Here is a 24934-nt window from a genome sequence, read left to right as displayed (position 1 = left end):
CCACTTTTCAACCTATCTTCATATAATAGGTCCTCACTAATAATCATGATAAAATGACACATTTTTTTCTACTCGGTCTGTGTCACATAGGAGGGCTGTGGGCAGTTCAGAAACCCACCCAACAGTGACATCAATGGAGAATCCAAGCTAATAGAAACTGCAGGCTTTCTAGTCCTGAAAAGTTGCAATGCGAAAATGGAAGCCATCATTCTCACAATAATAAACCCTGTTAGGGTCCATTTGGTTCCATTTGTACACAGTTACAGTTACAGACCCATAAGGGTCCATTTGGTTCCAAACCATCATTTCCCTGGGGACCCCCTGGAACTGCCTCCAGGACCCTGGGGGTCCCCGGACCCCGAACCCCACTTTGGGAATCACTGCTCTATGTAATCTGATCTTTATAGTCTGATAAACTATTCTCACGTAAATAAATCTTGTTTAAAAAACAATCTGCCTAACGATGATGTCACTGGTGGTCGTGGACGGGTTTCTGAACTGCCCACAGCAGAGTGAGTGTGTGTGTGTGTGTGTTTGTGTGTGTGTGTGTGTGTGTGTGTCCGTCCAGTCGTTAATGTCAAAGCAATGCTGTTTATGCACTGTCAAATAGGTCTAGGCCTACATCTATTCTAAGGTGGCATATACCTGTATAGACATATTATCCTGCTCATTACTGTGCGGAAATATACATAAATCTTCGTGTTTGAGCACAAAAAGCATTTTGAGAACCCACAAATTTCTGCGCTTCGCGCGCACACTGTGCGGCCCCCCACACACAATAATTCTACAGTTGTGGCCCCCGGCCTAATCTAATTGAATACCCCTGCTCTACTGTAACATAGCCTAGAAACCAGACCTATCTGCCAGAGCTAAATAATTAGCTCTAGTCTGTCAATATATAGGCCTACGGTGGTGGAAAGTAACTAAGTTACTTAAGTACTGTACTTATAGGTACGCTCTATAGTTTTGAGTTGAGAAATATTAATTTGTTCAATTTCAGCATAGTTCTGAGAAAAGCCTTAATTTATAGACGCCGAAAAAGGTAGAATGAGTAAAACAAAGATTATCTGCAATAGAGCGCCGAAGTCCTGACGTCACTCGCTCATCCCGTGGTTCTGCCTGGTTCACGGAAGTAATTTCTCTATGGAGAATAACATGGGGTTATCTTAAAATCGTCTCATATAAGAATCGTGGTCCAAAAAGAAAGAAACTGTCCCGGCGATGTCAGGGAGCTTTCTCTGTATCGGTCACGACAGTCAGTCACTCAAATTTGATACAATCTGTTTCTGCAGCAGTAACATTTGTGTCAGTTGATTCTTCATATCCATATGAGTGAAACCGCCTGGATGATTTGTTTATTTTTCAAACACAGTTATTATATGAGGCTAAAATCCCCCTATGGGGATTACAATGAAAATAAAAAGTACATGAACCCGTGGACTTAGCGCTCTCTGCCGATATTGACGTCAGACTTCGGTGCTCTATTCTAGTGTGTCGTTTTTGGCTTTGTTCATGAACATTACTAACTTTTTTTTTAGTTTCAGTCTTATTTGTAGCTAACTATAGCACAAGCCTGCTCCTCAGTGGAGGAGGGTGTGGAATGTTCCCTGTTGGAGTACAAATAATCAAAAACAGACAGTCACCACCTGCTCATGGAACGCCACTGCAATTGCCAAACATGCCCAGCAGAGGGCGCAGTTTCCCCAGGAAACTAAGACGAGCATTCTTAACACTGTTAGGGGGGACTCCGGGGAGGGCATGATGATGACGCATCACCTCGGTACTCCAGCTGCAGTATTGCTGACACTATAAAACATGGCATAGGGTGTGGTCAGGAAAGCGGTAAAAAATCACAGGAATCTCCCTTCCTTCTATTCAGAGGTGGAAGAAGTTAAACTCACAGCATCCGAATTGTGGGGAAAAAGAAAAAAAACATTACAAGATATTTAATGTCTAAAGTGAAAACAGGAAAGACACTATAGTATATAGAGCCCAGAGGGACTCCCCTCAACAACGTATGGGGTTTAAAAATGATGTGTTAATGATGTGTTATTCAGCGACACGGCTGTGTCGCTGAATGTTTCAACAGTTTGGCTCGGCACCAAGAATGGAGGATGTGCGGTACATATTTCATTTTGCTAACTATATCATCATCATTCTTCCCAGTAGTAATGACAGACTACCATGTGTGTTTTGTGTCGTTCAGACCCAGAAGGACCCCAAGACGGTGGACAAGATCATGAAAGACCTGGACCAGAACCGCGACGGCAAGGTGGACTTTGAGGAGTTTGCGGCCCTGGTGGTGGGCCTGTCCATCGCCTGTGAGACGCTCTACCAGAAGTCCAAGGACGCCGCCAGCGCCAAGAAGAAGTGAACATCACAGATAGAGTTTCTGGGACCATAGATTTTTTTTTTTGTATATGTATACAGTATAATGTAGCGGATGTCCGTAAATGACCCTGATTTTAAAGTAAAGTTGACTTTTTCAAACGTGTCTCTCAGGCTTGATTTGGTCACCATATGGTCTTTAATAATGTCAGAAAGGAACATAAATAACATAACATAACATAACATAACATAACATAACATAACGTTAAAAAATACTATTGACCACCCTTTAGATCTGTGTTTTAGTTTGAATACTAATTTAACCAAATAAAAGTTAAAGGTATATTCAGTGATTTCACTTAATTCAAATATCACTTATTTTTTTGTTTTGTTGTGATAATCCTCCCTACTATAGAGTGTGCTGGCCATATAAGGAGTTCCTCCCTGTCCCCAGTTAACCCCTGGGGGTCAAAAAACCTTAGGTTTCGTTTTTGACTCTCTATCCTGATTGGACGAAAGGCTGGGTCCCACAGCCAAAAACGAAACCTAAGGTTTTTTGAGTGAAATCACTGAATATACCTTTAACCTCTTAAAGTCATTGACAACAGCATAGACAATAGCCTATACTGTATAAAGTTACACTACCAACTTTGATGATCAGGCAGTAGTGCTTTGTTTAAAAAACATATATATATGGTTTTCCTCATTTCCTGAGAAATGAGTTAGCCCGGGCGGTTTCTTCTTCCCGACAGCAGAGATATGGGGGAACAACAACATGGCTGTGGATCTGCAATGAATGCTTTCAGTGAATGATGAATGAGGTGGAACCAACAGGCTGCTTTCATCTGTGCTGTCTGTCCTACAGTTAACCTATGATGACCTTCCACTCAAGCCTGACTTATACTTGGTTTGCGTGCAGGTGCCGTCATCCGTAGAATAGATAGCAGATCTACAAGCTCACGTGTCACACATGTGACACGTGTGCGTCATTATCTGCTAATTACCGCAGGCAACACGAACACGCCAGTGTGCAACTAAGCGCACATTAAATAAGCTCTGGTTGCAAAAGGGGTGGCCCTTTAAGCTTCATTCAGGAAGAGCTAGCCTAGCTGACCGGAACCGAATGCCTCTGAGATCAAAGATCAAATCCAGGTGCAGTGAATGATTCACATCTGAATCTGATATGTACGTACTATATAACATCATTCTGTCTGTTAGTGAACGGTTAGTGAACGGTTTGTGAAGAAGACAGAACAAGTCTTCACATCCTTTCAAATTATCCCCCAAAAAATAAATCCCACAAACCGTATTAGAAGATATATTTTATCTCAATGCAAATTGATACGAATAAGCTTGGTACAACAAGGCTTCTGCTATTGCCAAATAATTCATAACATAAGGATAATAATAACAAACAGACTTTATGTTAATGAACCGTGTGTAGTAAAAAGGAGGCGGCTACTGTACATATTTTGCTGCCAACCTTGAACATATATAGTACAGTAGGCCTACAGCGTTCTCACCTTTCCTCACGTATAGGAGATTGGCTGGGCAGATCAAGTCAGTGTTAATAAGCTTCGCGTCACAGACATGCGCAGAGCAATAAGTTCATGTCAGGAACCTCAGTGCAGTTGCTCCGCATCACGTTCTCCTCACAAAAATGATGCCTATAAACGGAACCTAGCTCAACCCTAACCTCATATACATATGCCTGCCCTAAACGTAACCTTAACGCTAACCCTATAGCCTCACAGAAACTATGCCTAAACCTAACGTCAAAACCACATCGACCTGGGCTAAATTGAACACCAGGAAAAGAGAGAGTCTGGGGAGCTGCCAGGTTTGTCTATGTCGGCCTCTCTTCCACAGCCGGCCAACCTGTAATCACTGATTGAGTCTGTTGTGCAGTGTTAAGGTTTCTGTCTGTTTGTTATGAGTAATGCTGTGGACAAATATCCTGCCACATAGTGCACTGCACAATATAGTGACTATTTAGGTCTGTCTGTCTTTCCAAAAAACATATTGTGTGGCGGCAGGTAACGCAGGTTGGAAAGCGGTTCAAATATTAGCAGGACTGTAGTTGATTGAGAGTGAGACCGAGGGCTTTGTTAAAGGATAATTCCATGCTAGAATGCTTTCTTATCTTTGTTACCTTTCTTTGTAGTTGTTACGTCCCCACCAAAGAGGTCCAGGTGTTTTTTTGTGCAAAAACTCCTTATTGGCTATTTTCCCTACCATAAGCCCTCAATGAATTGCATTGCATTGAATGGGAATTGATTGGGGCTATGGGGTGTTATGCTAGTTCGCTTATTTCCATCGAAAGAAGTAGTAAAGTGTGCCGCGTGGGATATTATTTACATTATGAAGAGAGGATATATACAAAGAAATTATAATTTTGAGCGATGGAACTACAAAGAAAGGTAAGAAAGCCTTTTAGTATGGAATTCTCCTTTAATAGGGAAAGATTGGCTCTATTAGTATAAAGGTGTTGGGATGACAGCTCGTCCCAGTCTGACAGGCCCCAGCAGGTGTCCCAGTTCAAACACTCCCCCACTGACACTGTTGTCCCAATTTGACCACTGGTCCAGTGACAGCGTGTCATGAGGGACCGGAGAATGGAGAGAGCTTTCCAAACACTATACATCAAGCTAATTAAGTGTCTCATCCATTATTGAATTCAATTAATTAGTTCCTCCTCTCTCTTGCTCTCTGGTCGAAGGGGCCGCGCTAATGAAACCAGGCTGGCGTTGCTCCTTGTTTGGTTAGAGTTACTGACCCAGAAAAGTCCCCTTGGTTCAAAGTCCAACGCAGTCATTACCATATGTGCTTTCAGACGTCATTTCAATGTCCCTTTCTGGGTAGAAAAAAGTAAAACAATACTCAAATATTATTGTACAGTATGGTGTATGTATTGTCTCCACATGACCACTAGGGGTCACTAATAAACCAATAGAGCAGCTGAATTATGTCAATCCATTTCATACACCAGGTTGGTATAATTTTGAGTTATTTTATTCACAAGTTTTGTTTAGTTTTTCAATTTAGTTCTAAACTGAAAAACTAAGGTTTGAAGAGGGTGTATTTGTCAGAGTTCAACACTGCTGAAATGAAATGTGTGGCATGTTATGCAAGACCGTGCTAACAAAACAATACAACAATATAATAGTTGATGCAATGAAATAAGAAAACGAAATAGGACAAGAGTACAATAGTAGAGGGAAAACCACAGTAAGGCGATAAAATCAGATGGCAATTTCACCCAAATTAGAAAATAATTTCCAAATAAGCATTTCATAGAAGATATTAGTGCAGTCAAATTAGAACAGAATAGAACAAGGTCAAGGTTGTGCTTTATTGTTACATCCTGTGTACAGGTACATAAGAGTAAAACTTATTTTTGTCATTTAAGACAATGCAGCAGCAAAAATATAATATAACATCAAACAGCAAAACATAGCAAACAAAATAGAATATATTGCAAAAAAGAGCAAACAATAGTAGAAAAAGAGTATCATATGTACATGTGCATGTTTTCCTCATAGTAGGAAAATTATTATTATTATTATTATGTGTGTGTGTGTGTGTGTGTGTGTGTGTGTGTGTGTGTGTGTGTGTGTGTGTGTGTGTGTGTGTGTGTGTGGGGGGGGGGGGGGGGGCTTGGCTCCAAAGTGCATGTGGCACTTGGTCCCCCGGTGGGGCCCCGGGGGGCCTTTACCCAGGTGTGCCTGACTGCAACTGTCTTGCAGGGTGCTGATTGGAGAGCTAATCATGGGGAAGAGGAGACACCTGGCCTCTGTCTCCACAGAGTATAAAAGACCTGTCTCTCCTCTCCTTCCACCTGGGCTACACATGCATGGCTCTGTCTCCCCTCTCCTTCCACCTGGGCCACACATGGCTCTGTCTCCCCTCTGCTTCCACCTGGGCCACACATGCATGGCTCTGTCTCCCCTCTCCTTCCACCTGGGCTACACATGGCTCTGTCTCTCCTCTCCTTCCACCTGGGCCATACATGGCTCTGTCTCTCCTCTCCTTCCACCTGGGCCATACATGCATGGCTCTGTCTCTCCTCTGCTTCCACCTGGTCTACACATGGCTCTGTCTCTCCTCTCCTTCCACCTGGGCCACACATGGCTCTGTCTCTCCTCTCCTTCCACCTGGGCCACACATGCATGGCTCTGTCTCTCCTCTGCTTCCACCTGGTCTACACATGGCTCTGTCTCTCCTCTGCTTCCACCTGGTCTACACATGGCTCTGTCTCTCCTCTCCTTCCACCTGGGCCATACATGCATGGCTCTGTCTCTCCTCTGCTTCCACCTGGTCTACACATGGCTCTGTCTCTCCTCTCCTTCCACCTGGGCCACACATGGCTCTGTCTCTCCTCTCCTTCCACCTGGGCCACACATGCATGGCTCTGTCTCTCCTCTGCTTCCACCTGGTCTACACATGGCTCTGTCTCTCCTCTGCTTCCACCTGGGCTACACATGGCTCTGTCTCTCCTCTGCTTCCACCTGGGCCACACATGCATGGCTCTGTCTCTCCTCTCCTTCCACCTGGTCTACACATGGCTCTGTCTCTCCTCTGCTTCCACCTGGTCTACACATGGCTCTGTCTCTCCTCTCCTTCCACCTGGGCCACACATGCATGGCTCTGTCTCTCCTCTGCTTCCACCTGGGCCACACATGCATGGCCACACATTGCACACAATGAGCCTTTCTGTTCATTAAATGTGTTGCATTTTTGTCAAGATTACTTTAGTTTGCAAATAACATTTGATTGATTGAAACCTTTATTTATTCTCGAAAGCGCAATTGAGGTTCTCCCTCATTTTCAATGCTGACGAGATTACATACAGTATATAAAACAATTTAAGACATGCAGGTATAAAACACAAAACAAATCTTCATGTAAGGCATAGACATATTATATAGACAATGAGACAAAACACAAGTTAAAAAAGGTTACATCTACTTTTGATGCTTTGTGTTTGATGTATAGGGATGATACCGATACCAGTGTTGTGATCTGGTGTTGTGTTTATAGCTATCTAGCTATATATCTCGTGTTGTGTTTATAGCTATCTAGATATATATCTGGTGTTGTGTTTATAGCAGACTCCTCACTCAAATGTGCACTTGCAGTTTGGGCAACTCAAAAGCAAACTCCACATGCCCCAACAATTTATGTACCTGCCATAGTGTCAACCCCTTACCCCTGTGTCGGATCGGTGGTTAGACTGGCATATTCGCTGATAGCGATATGACCCAATAGGACAAATAAGGGCCGATACGGATACTTTTCCAATACCGATACAGTATCGGGACATGGGGGTATGATGATAAGAGGTTTCTGCCTGACAGCAACAGTGTTGTTTGATTTAGTTTTAGTCATATATATATAGTCTTTTGAATAAAATCTCATTTAGTTTTAGTCACATTTGAGTCATCTGAAATGTTTTAGTTTTAGTCTAGTTTTAGTCGACTAAATCTACAGTTGATTTTGTCGACAAAAATGTGTCTTGGCGGGCCTTGATGGCATCGTAATGCCACATTTTACATTTGATTGCATGCCAAAATAGCCCGATCTACATGTACATGAGCTTGTAGATCTGCTATTTTTCAGAGCGTATAAATGAGACGTAGCTTGCGGAGTTAGTTCATTCAAACATACTCGAGGGTGTTCATGCCATGCTCAAAGGCGCATACTATAGTCAAGGGGTTAACATGCTGCATTACTATGTGGGTGTATTCAGGGTGTGCAAGTCCCACACGTCATTCGCTGATGTGGCAGACACAAACAAACAAACCCTAATACCACCACTTTTACAGAACAACATAGGCCTAAATGATACAAACCAACAGACAACTACACAACCCTTTGTAGAGGGTTTATTTGTCACTCACTGATACAGGTACAGTGAAATTATCATGATGGCACTGGCAGAATGGCAGCACGCCCGGACCTTTCCTGGTGGCCTGCCGCCTATTGCCGTCACCCGTACGGGCTTCGCGTCTCGTCCTCTTTAGACAGTCCTTGCCTTCCTCCCAAGGAAGCTCTGAGAAGGAAGAGAAGTGGTCACGTGACTGGGCTGTGCCATGACACTTTCATGGGAGCCAAACTACCTGGAAGTTTGGCAGAATTCACTGTGAGTCAATGAGAGCTCAGTGACCAGCTCATAAAGAAACATTATTTATGAATGACTGAGACCTTTTGTAAAGTAATCACTTCTGGAAAATAACAGAAGACATGTAACACATTATTGTACACTGTGTAATCTTTATAGAGGTATGGTATCTAAAGAGCACAAAGTACCTTTCTGAATGCACCAAGTACCGCGAGACTTCCAACCGTTTCCTGTCTGGCAGCCAAATCCCGCGATACTTTGTAGCCAGAAACGATACCTGCTGCTGTTTAGATCCTCAGATAAAATTATATACTGTGCACTCTGTGCACATCAAAAAGCAAGCAGGATGAGCAGTGCAAACCAGTTCAAATAGCCGGTATGAAGATGGAATGAGTGTGTGACTGGATGAAGTGCATCATGGGAATGAGAACGTGATGCTGAGGCGGCCCAATTGAACGGCCAGCAGCAACTGCACTGCGTTTCCTGACTGAACTGGCTTTGTCTGTGACAGGCGTGACGCTCATTCATTTTAACAAAACAACAGCGTGGATAAGCATGGATATACTTAGGAGCCACATTGTGCAATGCTGTAATGTTTGTCCTTGTAAAACACCAACCTGTAGAGCAACATGTGGTCCACACCTGTACCTTTATAATAAACACCTAAACCCACAATTCATATACTGTAGACATTCCTTCCATGACTCACCATTCTGTTGTCACCAGGGCTTATGTATAAGATGACATATGATGATAATAAGAGCGCCCCTCACTTCACACGGGTGTGATTGCACAGCATACACCTGTTGCTATTCTCATGCATATTTTATAACTTATCTCTGTAGATATATTTTGTATTTAGTTTTTTCTTGTTTGATCTCCTTTCCGCCCTTGCCCATTGTCTTCTTCCCTTTCTTACTTCTACGAAACCAGTAAGACGCCTGAGGGCGAGTAGCGAACTTTCACCCTAAAGGGCGAGGTCACGTGCACACATCCGCCTGGGTGACAGCAGACTGCTGGGCGAGCGCTGGTGCTTGGGCATGCGGGGTAAGATCTTAATATGATATGTGTCTGATATGTTCACAAAAGTCCACAAAAGTGTGGCATGACACAATCAGTTCATGGTTCACAATTCAACTTTTTGAAGTAAAAGTGAATGGTTTAAAAATGTGTGTGTGTGTGTGTGTGTGTGTGTAACAGGCCTGTTAACAGCCATTGACAATGAATGGAGAATTTACATCATAATATGTGTCTGAGCAAATTGGCTGTCAGTATGTCTGTCAGTATGTCGGTGGTATGTTTCAAGGTTGGTATATGGTCAATAAGTGATTAGAGCACCCCTCACTTCACACGGGTGTGATTTATATCATCACTCGCTAAGCCCTCAGCCAATCAAATCATCAATATGGGCTACACATGCAAAGCTGGGCATAGGAGGTGCATGCAGGGCTAGCGCCCCTCAAAAACATAGGATTCGATGACTTACCGCCATTGGTCAAACCAACCCCATCGACTTGGGATTGGCCAGGCGTCACCTGACATTTGTCGCCGTGGTACCAATCTAAAGTGTTGGCTCACGGTAACGCTCCACTCCTTCACAGAGTGATGCTCCGCTGTGATTCACCTCAGGAATCTGCGACATGCCGCACTGGACAGTGCACCTGAAGGGGTCGCCCAAGGGAAAGGACCAGCCTGCGGTGGTTGCCGTCAGGCACGAGATCTACACGTTCGGAGGCTCCATATTCGACGAGAACCACGCATACCAGATTCCCGTCAACGTCTTCAACACGGTCACGTTGTGTTGGACCGCGTTGCCCCCGGTGCCCGACCGGCAGGGGAAACGTCCACGGTGCGTTCCGTCCTGGCGCGCCGGCCACACCGCCGTGCTGATAGAGGACACGGTCTACATCTGCGGGGGATTCACCGCCGGGGGGTACATCTGCAAGAGCAAGCCGTACGCATTCAACGTGTGCACTCACCACTGGTCCAAGCCCCGGGTGTCTGGGACCGTCCCGAAGGCCCGGTCTTACGGCGCGGCATGTGCCCTCGGGAGGGTCATGTACCTCCACGGTGGGTACACCCTCGGCGGGGTCTTCACCCCAGGTGTACGATCCGTGGTGTACCATGTCATGTGCATGTACGCTTACGCCAAAAACCTCCACAAGCTGGACACCAGGACCATGGTCTGGTCCGCGATCGTCCCCGCTGGGGGCCTGCCGCCGCCGCCCTCGGCGTACCACTCCGCCAACGTCATCGGGACCAAGATGTTTGTGTTCGGCGGGGAAGGCGCGGAGGTGGACGAGGACGAGAGCTTCCACAACTATGTCAGGGTGTTCGACACGGAGACCTGCCGCTGGCTGAACCATTCCTCCACGAGGCTGCGTCCGCAAGCACAGAGGCTGTACAGCTCGGCGTTCACCTGGAACGGAGAGCTGTACGTGTTCGGCGGCAAGAGAGGGAAAAAGCCCAGACACCTCTGGAAGTTCAACACGGAGACGTTCTCCTGGAAGAAGGTTGAATGCACGGGGAAAGGTCCGAGCGATAACTGGATGTGCTGTTGCATGGTGGGAGATCGCGTCGTCCTCTTTGGGGGAATTTACCATAATTTACCTGTAAATTTACCAGGCAACTTACCGGTCCACGATGACCTTTACGTCTTAGACTTGAGTCCTAGTCTCAAGATGCTATGCAAGGTGGCGGTCATTAAGCGCGGTCTGGAAGAGTCTCCCGCACTCCCGCACAACATCAGGTGGGAACTGGAGGCCATGACAGGAAAGGAACACACCAGGCCAACTGAAAAAATGGAAGACGCTGAGAAAAAGGAAGCCGCTGAGAAAAATGAAGCCACTGAGAAGAATGAAGCCGCTAAGAAAAGTACTCTTAGCCTTTGGAGGTACTGACTACGGCCAGCAACGGAATAAAACTAGACAGGGGCGTACCTTATAGGGCAAATCTCCACCAGGCGGGGTTGCCTATCCAAGGTTGTGTCAATTGTGGGCTGCAGCCATCAGACACGAATAAATAGTTTGCGCACCAGGCGGGGAAAATTCCAGTTTGTGGTGCCCCCTATGGGTATAAGTGAAAATCACTTTTGAAGGTAAGCTGAGGCCCCCTCAACATGTGAAGCGGCCTCTTATAGTGCCACCATGAGGCCAATTTGAAAACATTTTGGGTTTCTTCCTTTTCATCATTTAATTTTGTGAAGACTACTTTTTGTTTAACAAACTCGTTTTCTTCTATATTTTGTCATTTTTTGTGCACCCCTTAAAAAAAGCCCCTCAAACTAAATGATGATCTGTTCATCAATAATTGCAATAATGCATGCAATAATGCATGGCTCTGTCTCTCCTCTCCTTCCACCTGGGCCACACATGCATGGCCACACATTGCACACAATGAGCCTTTCTGTTCATTAAATGTGTTGCATTTTTGTCATGATTACTTTAGTTTGCAAATAACATATACGTTTGGGCCAAATGGGCCTTTCCTTAGCGTTGTGGACACGTCCCCCTCTTCTTCACTAGTCCCTCCTTATTTTAGTCATTTTCGTTTTTCAGTCAGGACAACTCATGAATGGATGAAATATATATTTATTGAATATAAAATTAGCAATATATTTATTATGGTTGGGCGATGAATTAGATCTGCTTTTTAGGTACTCTGATCAAGCGCAGATCAGTCCCAACCACAGGGACTCCGAAAACCCCGTACCTAAACAGCAGATAGGCCTACAAAACGACAGGTGGTAGCTGGTGGAGGGTGAGCAGCATACTGTAAGTTTAAGCAGACAGCAATGCAGCAGCAAACAAGCAAGCAGGATGAGCAGTACAAACCAGTTTAAATAGCCGGTATGAAGATACCGTGACGGTGACTCGATGAAGTGCATCATGGGAATGAGAACGTGATGCTGAGGCGGCCCAATTGAACGGCGGAAAGTTTTTCGACATAGTTTTAGTCAACAAAACAAACAACAGCGTGGATAAGCATGGATATACTTAGGAGCCACATTGTGCAATGCTGTAATGTTTGTCCTTGTTAAAACACCAACCTGTAGAGCAACATGTGGTCCACACCTGTACCTTTATAATAAACACCTAAACCCACAATTCATATAGACATTCCTTCCATGACTCACTGTTCTGTTGTCACCAGCTTGTTCATCAATGTCACCTGTTTTTCTTTTAGGGCACTATAGCCCCTCCTCTTTCAATGTATTTTATTGGATTTTCTCAATTATTGACATACATTACATTACAAAGACTACATGAAACAAAAACAAAAGACAGAATCACCAACATGCCAGCAAATAATAATACAGGAAGAATATACACGTCACATTTGCCGTTGACAATGAAAGGAGAATTTACGTCATAATATTTGTCTGAGCAAATTGGCTGTCAGTATGTCTGTCAGTATGTCGGTGGTATGTTTCAAGGTTGGTATATGGTCAATAAGTGATTAGAGCGCCCCTCACTTCACACGGGTGTGATTTATATCATCACTCGCTAAGCCCTCAGCCAATCAAATCATCGATATGGGGTACACATGCAAAGCTGGGCATAAGAGGTGCATGCAGGGCTAGCGCCCCTCAAAAACATAGGATTCGATGACTTACCGCCATTGGTCAAACCAACCCCATCGACTTGGGATTGGCCAGGCGTCACCTGACATTTGTCGCCGCGGTACCATTCTAAAGTGTTGGCTCGCGGTAACGCTCCACTCCTTCACAGAGTGATGCTCTGCTGTGATTCACCTGAGGAATCTGCGACATGCCGCACTGGACAGTGCACCTGAAGGGGTCTCCCAAGGGACAGGACCAGCCTGCGGCGGTTGCCGTCAGGCACGAGATCTACACGTTCGGAGGCTCCATATTCGCCGCGTACCACGCATACCAGATCCCCGTCAATGTCTTCAACACGGTCACGTTGTGTTGGACCGCGTTGCCCCCGGTGCCCGACCGGCAGGGGAAACGTCCGCGGTGCGTTCCGTCCTGGCGCGCCGGCCACACCGCCGTGCTGATAGAGGACACGGTCTACATCTGCGGGGGATTCACAGCCGGGGGGGACATCTGCAAGAGCAAGCCATACGCGTTCGACGTGGGCGCTCACCGCTGGTCCCAGCCCCGGGTGTCCGGGACCGTCCCGAAAGCTCGGTCTTACGGCGCGGCCTGCGCCCTCGGGAGGGTCATGTACCTCCACGGTGGGTACACCCTCGGCGGGGAATTCGCCCCAGGTGTACGATCCGAGGTGTACCATGACATTTATGACGATAGCGTGTACGCTTACGCCAACGACCTCCACAAGCTGGACACCAGGACCATGGTCTGGTCCGCGATCGTCCCCGCTGGGGGCCAGCCGTCGCCGCCGCCCTCGGCGTACCACTCCGCCAACGTCATCGGGACCAAGATGTTTGTGTTCGGCGGGGAAGGCGCGGAGGAGGACAAGGACGAGAGCTTTCACAACTATGTCAGGGTGTTCGACACGGAGACCTGCCGCTGGCTGAACCATTCCTCCACGAGGCTGCGTCCGCAAGCACAGAGGCTGTACAGCTCGGCGTTCACCTGGAATGGAGAGCTGTACGTGTTCGGCGAGTTCAAGAGATGGAAAAAGCCCAGATACCTCTGGAAGTTCAACACAGAGACGTTCTCCTGGAAGAAGGTTCAATGCAAGGGGAAAGGTCCGAGCGATAACTGGATGTGCTGTTGCATGGTGGGAGATTGCGTCGTCCTCTTTGGGGGATACCAGGAATTTGACCCGGTCCACGATGACCTGTACGTCTTAGACTTGAGTCCTAGTCTCAAGATGCTATGCAAGGTGGCGGTGATAAAGCGCGGTCTGGAAGAGTCTGGACTCCCGCACAACATCAGGTGGGAACTGGAGGCCATGACAGGAAAGGATCACACCAGGCCAAATGAAAAAATGGAAGACGCTGAGAAAAAGGAAGCCACTGAGAAGAATGAAGCCGCTAAGAAAAGTACTCTTAGCCTTTGGAGGTACTGACTACGGCCAGCAACGGAATAAAACTAGACAGGGGCGTACCTTATAGGGCAAATCTCCACCAGGCGGGGTTGCCTATCCAAGGTTGTGTCAATTGTGGGCTGCAGCCATCAGACACAAATAAATAGATTGGGCGCCAGGCGGGGGAAAATTCCAGTTTGTGGCGCCCCCTATGGGTATAAGTGAAAAGCAATTTTGAAGGTAAGCTGAGGCCCCCTCAACATGTGAATCGGCCTGTTATAGTGCCACCATGAGGCCAATTTGAAAACATTTTGGGTTTCTTCCTTTTCATCATTTAATTTTGTGAAGACTACTTTTTGTTTAACAAACAAATTTTCTTCTATATTTTGTCGTTTTTTGTGCACCTCTTAAAATATCACATCCGTGTGAAGCTCTATCATCATACATCATCTCATTCCGGCCAATCACAATTTGCATCCTCACCTTCCTTGTTTGTGTTAACACAATGCTTGTGTTTACACAAACCCTCAAAGCTATATATAGGAGGGGCTAGCGTTGTGACCAGGCTTTTCTCTGTCTTAGGTTGTGACCAGGATTTTCTCTCTGTCTTAGGTTGTGACCAGGCTTTTCTCTCTGTCTTAGGTTGTGACCAGGGTTTTCTCTCTGCCTTAGGTTGTGACCAGGCTTCGCTCTCTGTCTTAGGTTGTGACCAGGCTTTTCTCTCTGTCTTAGGTTGTGACCAGGCTTTTCTCTCTGCCTTAGGTTGTGACCAGGGTTTTCTCTCTGCCTTAGGTTGTGACCAGGCTTCGCTCTCTGTCTTAGGTTGTGACCAGGCTTTTCTCTCTGTCTTAGGTTGTGACCAGGCTTTTCTCTCTGTCTTAGGTTGTGACCAGGCTTTCTCTCTCTGTCTTAGGTTGTGACCAGGCTTTTCTCTCTGTCTTAGGTTGTGACCAGGCTTTTCTCTCCGTCTTAGGTTGTGACCAGGCTTTTCTCTCTGTCTTAGGTTGTGACCAGGCTTTTCTCTCTGCCTTAGGTTGTGACCAGGCTTTTCTCTCTGTCTTAAGTTGTGACCAGGCTTTTCTCTCTGTCTTAGGTTGTGACCAGGCTTTTCTCTCTGACTTAGGTTGTGACCAGGCTTTTCTCTCTGTCTTAGGCTGTGACCAGGCTTTTCTCTCTGTCTTAGGTTGTGACCAGGCTTTTCTCTCTGCCTTAGGTTGTGACCAGGCTTTTCTCTCTGCCTTAGGTTGTGACCAGGCTTTTCTCTCTGTCTTAGGTTGTGACCAGGCTTTTCTCTCTGTCTTAGGTTGTGACCAGGCTTTTCTCTCTGCCTTAGGTTGTGACCAGGCTTTTTTCTCTGCCTTGGGTTGTGACCAGGCTTTTCTCTCTGCCTTAGGTTGTGACCAGGCTTTTCTCTCTGCCTTAGGTTGTGACCAGGCTTTTCTCTCTGCCTTAGGTTGTGACCAGGCTTTTCTCTTTGCAAATGAGTAAGAGTGTGACCAAGGCTAACTTTACGTAGGCCCATACCCCTACCTCTTATTTGTTTCATAAATGTAAAATAAATTATACATCATCATCGTACATCATCACATTCCAGGCAAATCACTTTTGGTGTACACATGCACACACAAATCTGGGCATGGGCAGGGGGAGGCTAGCGCCCCTCAAAAAGGTAAGAATCGATGACTTAACGCCATTGGTCAAACCAACCCGTAGACTTCACGGATTGGCCAGATGTCGCCTGACATTTGTTGCCGCTGTATCATTCTAAAGGGTTGCCTCACGGTAACGCTCCACTCCTTTACAGATTCCCCGCCATCTGTTCTGCGACATGCCGCACTGGACAGTTCACCTGAAGGGGGCGCCCAAGGGAGAGGACAAGCCTGTGGCGGTCGCCGTGAGGCACAATATCTATGCGTTCGGGGGCTCCACGTTCGTCGGGGACCAGATCCCCGTCAACGTCTTCAACACGGTCACGTTGCGCTGGACCGCATTGCGCCCGGTGATCGACCGGGGGAAACGTCCGCAGTGTGTTCCGTCCTGGCGCGCCGGCCACACCGCCGTACTGATAGAGGACACGGTCTACGTTTGCGGGGGATTCTCCGACCGGGGAAACATCTGCAAGAGCAAGCCGTACGCGTTCAACGTGCGCACTCACCACTGGTCCAAGCCCTGGGTGTCTGGGACCGTCCCGATGCCCCGGTCTTACGGCGCGGCCTGTTCCCTTGGGAGGGTCATGTACCTCCACGGCGGGTACACCCTCGGCGGGTGCTTCAACCTGGGTGTTGTACGATCCCGTGTGTACCATGGCGTTTATGACGAATACGTGTACGCTTGCGCCAACGACCTCCACAAGCTGGACACCAGGACCATGGTCTGGTCCGCGATCGTCCCCACGGGGGGCCAGCTGCCACCGCCCTCGGCGTACCACTCCGCCAACGTCATCGGGACCAAGATGTTTGTGTTTGGCGGGGAAGGGGTGGCGGCCGAGGAGGAGGAGTGGAGCTTCCACAATTACGTCAGGGTGTTCGACACGGAGACCTTCCGCTGGCTGAACCATTCCTCCACGAGGCTGCGTCCGCAAGCACAGAGGCTGTACCACTCGGCCTTCACCTGGACCGGAGAGCTGTACGTGTTCGGCAGCAATAGACGGAAAAAGCCCAGACACCTCTGGAAGTTCAACCTGGAGACGTTCTCCTGGATGGAGGTTCACTGCAAGGGGAAAGGTCCGAGCGATAACTGGATGTGCTGTTGCATGGTGGGAGATCGCGTCGTCCTCTTTGGGGGATACCAGGGATTTGACCCGGTCCACGATGACCTGTACGTCTTAGACTTGAGTCCTAGTCTTAAGACACTATGCAAGCTGGCGGCAATTCAGCGCGGTCTGGAGGAGTCTGGACTCCCTCACAACATCAGGTGGGAACTGGAGGCCATGTCAGGAAAGGTACACACCAGGCCAACTAAGAAAAAGAAAGCCGCTGAGAAAAATGAAGCTGCTAAGATAAATACTCTTAGCCGAAGGAGGTACTGACCGCCAGCAACGGAATAAAACTAGACAGGGGCGTTCCTCAGAAGGCAGATCTCCACCAGTCCGGGTTGCCTATCTAGGGTTGTGTCAGTTGTTGGCTGCAGCCGTCAGACACGAATAAATAGTTTGCAGTTAACAGGTTATAGTGCCACCATGAGGCCAATTTGGGTGGGAGGTTTCTTTCTTTTCATCATTTAATTTTGTAAAGACTACCTTTTTTTTAACCTTACAAATTTTCTTATATATTTTGTAATTTTTTGGTGAATAATAACCTTGATGTCATGCTTTCATATTAACCGTTTAATCGACCAATTGGTAGAGCACACTTTAAGTCAATGAAAATGAACTCAACCTGAAAGCCATTTCTACCATTCGGTTGAGGTGTGCAATGCAAACAATATCCATTACACTGTGGCCACAGGTCATACCGGTAATGTCACTGTACCTGTATCAGTGAGTGACAAATAAACCCTCTAGAAAGGGTTGTGTAGTTGTCTCGACGGAGTGGGCGGTAGAGTTTCTGCAAAAATGACCGGGCCGAATTTTTGTCCCAGTCCAGCCCTGGTGGCTTCACATGCACACTTTACAAGTCAGGTGGCAATGAGGAAGTCAAATGAGAAATCACTCACATCTAGGCTCTCTCTGGAGCCATAGCACTGACCCCACCCGAAGAGGGCACCGAGGAGGGTGGAACTGACACCAGGCTGAGCATCTATCCACTCCTGTCTCAATTAAGTACTATATCTGCTTTTAGCTGTGCTACCAGGTCCCTGAGTTATTGTAGCTCAGCCTCCGTAGCCATTACAGAGAATATAAAGACTTATGACCTGAGTGAGACACAACCCTGTTGCAAGTAATGACACAATAAGTGGTGGACTATGGGGGTAAATAGCCACCAGTCTACCCGTCCACCGTCAAGTACCCAGCTCTATTATTGTGGCCGTATAAAGGCACGCCAGTGGAGAAGTATAGCTGACAGTTTGTGGCGTTAGGTGTCTCTTAGGTGAGTGAAGGATGGGCCGTGACAGCAATGCAGGGAACCCACACTCATCGTATACAGTACATGACGTCACAGGGCGGAACATACAGCGCCTGAGACGTTGGACGGGCTAGCGCCCCTCAGGGCCAGTAATAATAATAGTGGCGTAAGGCCTTGTGTGTCCGCCCTGACACTGGGAAGTTGTCGTAGAAATTAAGATGTAAACATTTAATAATATCTCCTCTAAAGTTACAGTCTGAGATTATCTCATCTGTCACACCCCTGTAGTGCTGTTTGTTTTACGATGTTACTGTCCCATTTGTTGAACTGGCTCAACGTCTTGAGGCTATGTTGGGGGTTTGGTTGTTGTGCGAGTGAGCTATAAAGGCTGTCGCCCTATTGTGACTCTGGGAGTCAGACTGGGGTTTCCGTGCATGAACAGGTCATGTAAGTCTTGTCTCCTTACTCAAGTAAAATCCTTATACTCCCAAACTCTGAATTCTTGTGTTGCCTCATTATCATTATTATTAATTGTCCTACACAGACTGCCTTAACAAGGTCAGGGGTCAAACCCGGGAGCCAATGATACCCTATGACATCTTGCTTTGCACTCAAGCATCGGGCACTTTATTATGTAAAGCCTGACTGACATCGGTTTGGCCGATATCTCTGACCTTTTTTAATGACATCGATATCAGCTATTATGTAAGCCAATGAGGCAAAATTGATAATAGGGGTGGTATATTGAACCGGACCTGAAACCGAAGGCTAATTGGACATTATTAAGTTACATAAAATACATTTCCTCGGGGGAAATGAATGTTTCGTAAGTGCTAATTGCAAAACACACTATTATTTATGACATATCTAGTTGTAGGATGGACGAGGGCTGATTTAAGCACTCACACCTGACCCGAGTCAAACTAATTAGTCTCTGAACTTGGAGTGACAGGCAGCAGTTTTGCGTGGACACACACAGGATAAATCACCCCACCCCACACACACACACACACACACACACACACACACACACACACTCTCTCTCTCTGTCACGACATATTTTATAGTCATTGGTCGGCTAACGTATTTCCATGTGGCTGTCTTATGTTATGGCTACATCTAAAAGGCATGGCCGGTGCAGCTTGATGGATGCTACGTGGACATGGAGAGAACCCGATCCAGATACCGGCGGGGTGTCATCTGTCTCGTCCAACGGTTGATTTATGCAATCCATGGACAGGTGTGTGTCGTCACACCTGTCACCTGCTCAGAGTCTAATTAACATATTTAGGCCTGACCTCGAAATTAAATTAATTATTCTAAATCCTCCAGTTTTCTGAAATAAATATTTTCAAAAATAGCAGACCTATACAAGCTTGCAGATCTGCTATTTTCCAATAGCTAAAATTATAACATAATGTGTAAAACACCAAAAGGGGTTCCCGCCCCAAAAACAGGTTAATCTCAAGTCTCAAACGTGAAGGCCAATGTTCTGCAGCCAAGTTAGAAGGGCTTTAACCCCATTTTGGGCGGGAACTCCGTTTGGTGTTAGCATTACGCTATGCTTTAGCTAGCTGGGATCGAAGCAGGAAAACCTCTGATTCACCTCCTGCACCATGGCCTCCTTCTCTCCATAATGTCTCTCTCCGGGTCCAGTACAGAGTAGACCCAGTGGAGTGGAACCACGGCACGTTCTGTACCGCCCCGAACACACGATCCACCCTCTCTATTGTTCCTCTCCTGCTGGGTGAATGTGATCCGGCTGGAGAGGTGACAGCCCAGAGCAGCATAGAGCTGTCGGTGGAGGTCGGGTTATAAGGTTGAGGTTATAGGGTGCCGTCGAGGTTAAGGTTGGGCCTGGGGTTAATGTTAAACATACAGTCAGAACATGACACTCGTTTATAGTCTAGGTAAAACCTTGCGGTTACCATCCGGGCCACTCTACCCGTGGCCAGTAAGGAGACGAGACGAGAGTGATCTCACCACCAAAGAGCCGGACCACTGTCTACAAGATACAAGACCGCACATGTCATGGAATACGCCTCACTCATCCGAATGAGTGCTCATCTTGACCTGGCCAAAAGGTCAAAAGAAGGCCCTCAAAATGATTGGGAGTGGATGAGGACACTGCCTGTCCCAGTAGAGACAAATCCACGGCGGAAGTAGCTGCGGCGTACCATTAGGCGCAGCTTTACACCGCAGCACTGATTGCCTACACCTGGCCTACAGGGCACTGCTCCATAGATTTGTCTAAACAAAGAGCATACGCACAACTGCCTCATAATATATATATGTTGCTGTCGGCCAGATTGTTTATAAATCTGGGCTATTGAACACCCTTTACATCTGTGTGTGGGTTTTACAAATATTGAGCCAATGATTTATTAAAAAGTGCTTCTGACTAAACCTCCTACAGTAACTCCATTGGATATCGGTCAAACCACCTTAAAGGGTAAGACCACTTTTTTTGTGGTTTGGGTTGTTTTCTTACCTTATTATGGGCAAACTAGTCCATTCCATGAGTTATGTCGCTCCGTTGTGTTGTTTATTAGCAATTTAATAAATAAAAATACCAGCCCATTGACTTCCATTGCAACGGGGAAACAGCTCTCAAAGTCACTCTTTTAGCACATAAACCAAATGTGCAACAAAAGCTGATTCAAAAGCTGAAAACTCATGCGGTTTTATTTCCGTCTTTTAAGATAGATTTATAAAGTTACTATTTTAGTCGGAGATATACTGAAGCAACACATAAATCTGTGAGGGTAGGAATTAATTGGAGGGTGGAGGAACACATAAAGCCACATTATAGCGACTTTTTATTGTGTTGTTCTAAAAACATGTTGGTTTCTGCCAGACAGATTCATGTGTTGTCAGTAACTGCTGTTGTAAGGGGCACAGTGGCAGAGTCGGTAGTGCTGTTGCCTCACAGCTAGAAGATCCTGGGTTTGATTCCCGCTGGGGACGCTGTGTGCGCTGGGGGCGTGTTCTCATCAGTGCCCATACCTGAGGCGGGCTTGACTAAAGGGCCTTTGTCTGTGGAGTTTGCTCTCCATGTGTCTCCTGGGGTAGGTAACCTCACAGAAACACAGCAGTCTCTAAATTGCCTCCCCCTGGCCAGCCGATGGAGGGGAAATTTGGGTTTAACGTGGTTGGAATAACGCGTTACGTCCAACTGGGAAAGCTCCCCACTGTCAGATGAAAAGAAGCGGCTTGGACTCCTCATGCATGGAAGGAAACATGAGGTCAGCCCGTTGCTCTCCCCAGGTTGGCAGAGGGAGTGTAGAGCCTAGGATTACATTAGATCATTGACACTGGGTGAAAAAATGGTTTACAAAATTGTGGGATATATATTCTTTTAAGTAACTTCTGTTGTATCCTACTCAATCACATATACCAACGAGGAGCTCCCACCGGGAGGACCTTCGTCCTACTCCTCCCACCCAACATGCCCTCCCTGATGCCTGTATTAGATGACCTGCAGTGACAAATATCACCCTCCCCAAACAGCCGGACGCACCGCGGTGGATTCAAACCCACAACCTCAAGCGGTGGTGGATGGCAGGGACTTTTATACCACTGCGCCACCTGAGCGTGAAGTGGAAACTTATATATATATATGTTTTAAATCAATATCGTCTCCAGTTCAACTATATCATTTCAAATGTAGACTATTAATTCAAGTTGAATTCAGTGGATTCTATGGGCTGGCCTGCAGTACACCTTTCTCCCTTAGTGAACGGTAGCGCTGTCTCAATTGTGGGAGTGAAATTGTAGGCGCTCGCGTGTCTACGGTGAAGAAATTGGTCCATTGGTGCCAAGGAGGATGTCACCACTCTTACGCCACTCTTACACCACTCTGGTAATGATACCATTACGAGGAAGGCAATTTTAGTCAGTATAGGCTACGTGGATCCTTCTAGGTCCAATCTAGGAAATCAAATACTCTCTCCCAGTCTCTTAGGAAATTGTCCAAATAATTAGATAGTGTGAGTACTACTAAGTAATTACCAAGCAGGTGTAAGGTATTGTCTGTTGGACAAAGAACCATCCCAGTTTGTACAAGGATGTACAGCACTTACAAGGGCACTCAGTGGGCACCTCTCCGCCAGAGCGGGTAGCCTAGCAAGGGCTGCGGAAATCGTGGGTTGCAGCTGTTAAGAGGCGAGGAAGCTGAGGTGGGTGGGGGTGCTCTCTGTAGAGCCCTCTCAACATTATGATTTAATGAACTAAGACTAGAGGGTGTCAAGAAATCACTTCATCCCAAATAGCGAACATAGCCAATCTATAAGTTCACAATGTGTTGCATCGCAACTGAGCTTCTAGATTGTACCTCAAAAATAGTATTCTTGCTGAAGTGTTCTTCAACAAGACATTCAACCCATAAGTGCTTCGGGTGGGCGATGGGCAGGTTGGTGCCTGCCTTGCATGGTTGCCTCTGCCATCAGTGTGTGTGTGTGTGTGTGTGTGTGTGTGTGTGTGTGTGTGTGTGTGTGAGAGAGAGAGAGAGAGAGAGAGAGAGAGAGAGACTGAAATTGCACAATTACACACGGATGTGCATGTGGGCATTCGCACACAGCATGAAAGGACAAATGCAATGCACAGTAAAGCATGTTGGACAAAGGTGCTTTAAATGCAGCATTTACCATTGTATATATCTCATGTATACCTTAATAACCATGCAAAAAGTGCCGATGATTGATGCTTGCACAATGGAAGCATGTCCTAGGGTTCGGCCATTCGAAGCTAGGAATGATGAAAGGATGCGTGTTTGTTCTGTAAACACCGACAATGGGAACCTGTACTTCCACCTGTATCTTAATAACACATGAGCCTATAATTCATGCCATTCTTGAAAAGCCTCTGACTCATGTGCGGTTCCTATTGTTAGACGCACCCTTCTGCACCACCCTCCAGTGTGGATGGCATTCGTACCATCAACCTGTACGAATGATAAAATATCACTTAACCGCCAAAACTTTATAAAACAAGTTTTTCAATGGATTCTGGTAGTATGGGGGCATGCAACAAAATATACTCCCCAGTAAGCCATCATTTTCAAGATGGCGTCCCACATGGCTGCGGGGAGCTTAGAATGGCTATATCTTAAATTATTCTGGTAGGCCTACCACTGGACATGTGCTTAAGAATATACTACAAGGTTAGTAAAATACACCTTCCGGAAAGGCGTAATTTCCATGATGGCGTTCAAAATGGCAGCTGGCCAAGCTTAAAAAAGGTCAATAGAAAAAGTGATGAATGATTTTCACTTGACACTGGTACCTGTAGACAAACATGCTTATGAACATACAAAACATTTACTCATATGCATCTGAAAATGTTTTGTGCCAGCAAGGCACTCCCAGAAGACAAGATTTGTGTAAAAACTTTTAACATTTTTCAAAAGTGCTCAAAAAACACTACAAGCTTGCAGCATGGCACAAAGTAGGGCTAGGCAATATGGTGATGAATATCGTTGAGGCGATACAATGTCTCCAAAATATTCCTTTTCAGAGATATCGAATAAGTATTTAGTCTAAATTGTCTTTTTACTCCTTTTCCTGTTAAGTAACCTAGCACAAAGTCATGCTCTGTGAGCTTGTATATCTGCTATTTTTTTAAGTTAAAGTGAAAGTTAGCCAAATAAAATAGATTTTGTGTGTGTGTGTGTTTGTGTGTGTGTGTGTGTGTGTGTGTGTGTGTGTGTGGTCTGACATTGTGGAGTTCGTGCCGGGTTCATGCCACAAGGCTAAGCGAATCATCAAGAGACACTTACCACCCCGTCAGCCACAATATGTTGACGCTGCTACAGTCAGGGCAGGCGATACAGCCGTATCGAATGCCCCGACCAACAGACTGAGGGATAGTTTTCCACAGCCAGGTCATCGAGCTTCTGAATAGGTGCTGAGATACTGTCTTACTGTACGCGCTCCCGTTACACCCAGCTCTATTAATTTATGTATACATACCCGGGGATGTATTGTGTGCACACTGCGTGCGAGGAGGCGCACCCAAAACTATATGTGCATCTAGACCGGAGACTTGCCAATGTAAACGTACTGTATGTTTTATCATGCCAATAAAGCCCTTTGAATTGAATTGAATTGAATTGACTTGGGGACCTCGACTCAGTCGACTGTACCCTACTGCTAAAGGCCGAGAGGTGACCACCAAAAACTACAACATGACGTCACGCCGCGGTGGTCTTCGCTCACACAAACACATCTCTCTGTTTTTACTAAAACTACAACATGACGTCACGCCGCGGTGGTCTTCGCTCACACAACACATCTCTCTGTTTTTACTAAAACTACAACATGACGTCAAGCCGCTGTGGTCTTCGCTCACACAAACACATCTCTCTGTTTTTACTAAAACTACAACATGACGTCACGCCACGGTGGTCTTCGCTCACACAAACACATCTCTCTGTTTTTACTAAAACTACAACATGACGTCACGCCGCTGTGGTCTTCGCTCACACAACACATCTCTCTGTTTTTACTAAAACTACAACATGACGT

The 24934-nt window shown here is 46.3% G+C and overlaps 5 protein-coding genes across 6 annotated transcripts in view; all 5 read left to right on the top strand.

Annotated features, from left to right (window-relative positions):
- Positions 1 to 2494, top strand: part of s100a10b (S100 calcium binding protein A10b) — a 7719-nt gene extending 5225 nt beyond the window's left edge. For both annotated transcript variants that reach the window (XM_083761003.1, XM_083761002.1), the window contains exon 3: positions 2207 to 2494. In XM_083761003.1, the coding sequence (XP_083617129.1) occupies positions 2207 to 2374 (168 nt within the window). In that variant the 3' untranslated portion in view covers positions 2375 to 2494. The remainder of the gene's footprint in view (positions 1 to 2206) is intronic.
- The window catches only part of s100w (S100 calcium binding protein W), a 270184-nt gene that overhangs the window by 228832 nt on the left and 16418 nt on the right, over positions 1 to 24934 (top strand). The gene's annotated exons all lie outside the window — the stretch shown is intronic.
- Positions 10090 to 11349, top strand: LOC310856515 (kelch domain-containing protein 3-like; the record flags this gene model as incomplete). The annotated part of the gene is made up of 1 exon (XM_083761987.1): positions 10090 to 11349. The coding sequence occupies one exon, from the start codon at positions 10090 to 10092 to the stop codon at positions 11347 to 11349; it is 1260 nt and encodes a 419-aa protein (XP_083618113.1).
- On the top strand, positions 13219 to 14448 carry LOC310856514 (kelch domain-containing protein 3-like; the record flags this gene model as incomplete). Its single annotated transcript, XM_083761986.1, has 1 exon — positions 13219 to 14448. One exon carries the CDS (start codon positions 13219 to 13221, stop codon positions 14446 to 14448), a length of 1230 nt encoding a protein of 409 aa, XP_083618112.1.
- Positions 16235 to 23364, top strand: LOC310856513 (kelch domain-containing protein 3-like; the record flags this gene model as incomplete). The annotated part of the gene is made up of 3 exons (XM_083761985.1): positions 16235 to 17347; positions 20067 to 20216; positions 23302 to 23364. 3 exons carry the CDS (start codon positions 16235 to 16237, stop codon positions 23362 to 23364), a joined length of 1326 nt encoding a protein of 441 aa, XP_083618111.1.

Source organism: Protomyctophum parallelum, assembly GCF_964188405.1.
Source record: "Protomyctophum parallelum genome assembly, chromosome: 3".
Lineage (NCBI taxonomy): Eukaryota > Metazoa > Chordata > Actinopteri > Myctophiformes > Myctophidae > Protomyctophum > Protomyctophum parallelum.
This window is presented reverse-complemented; position numbering and strand designations above follow the sequence as displayed.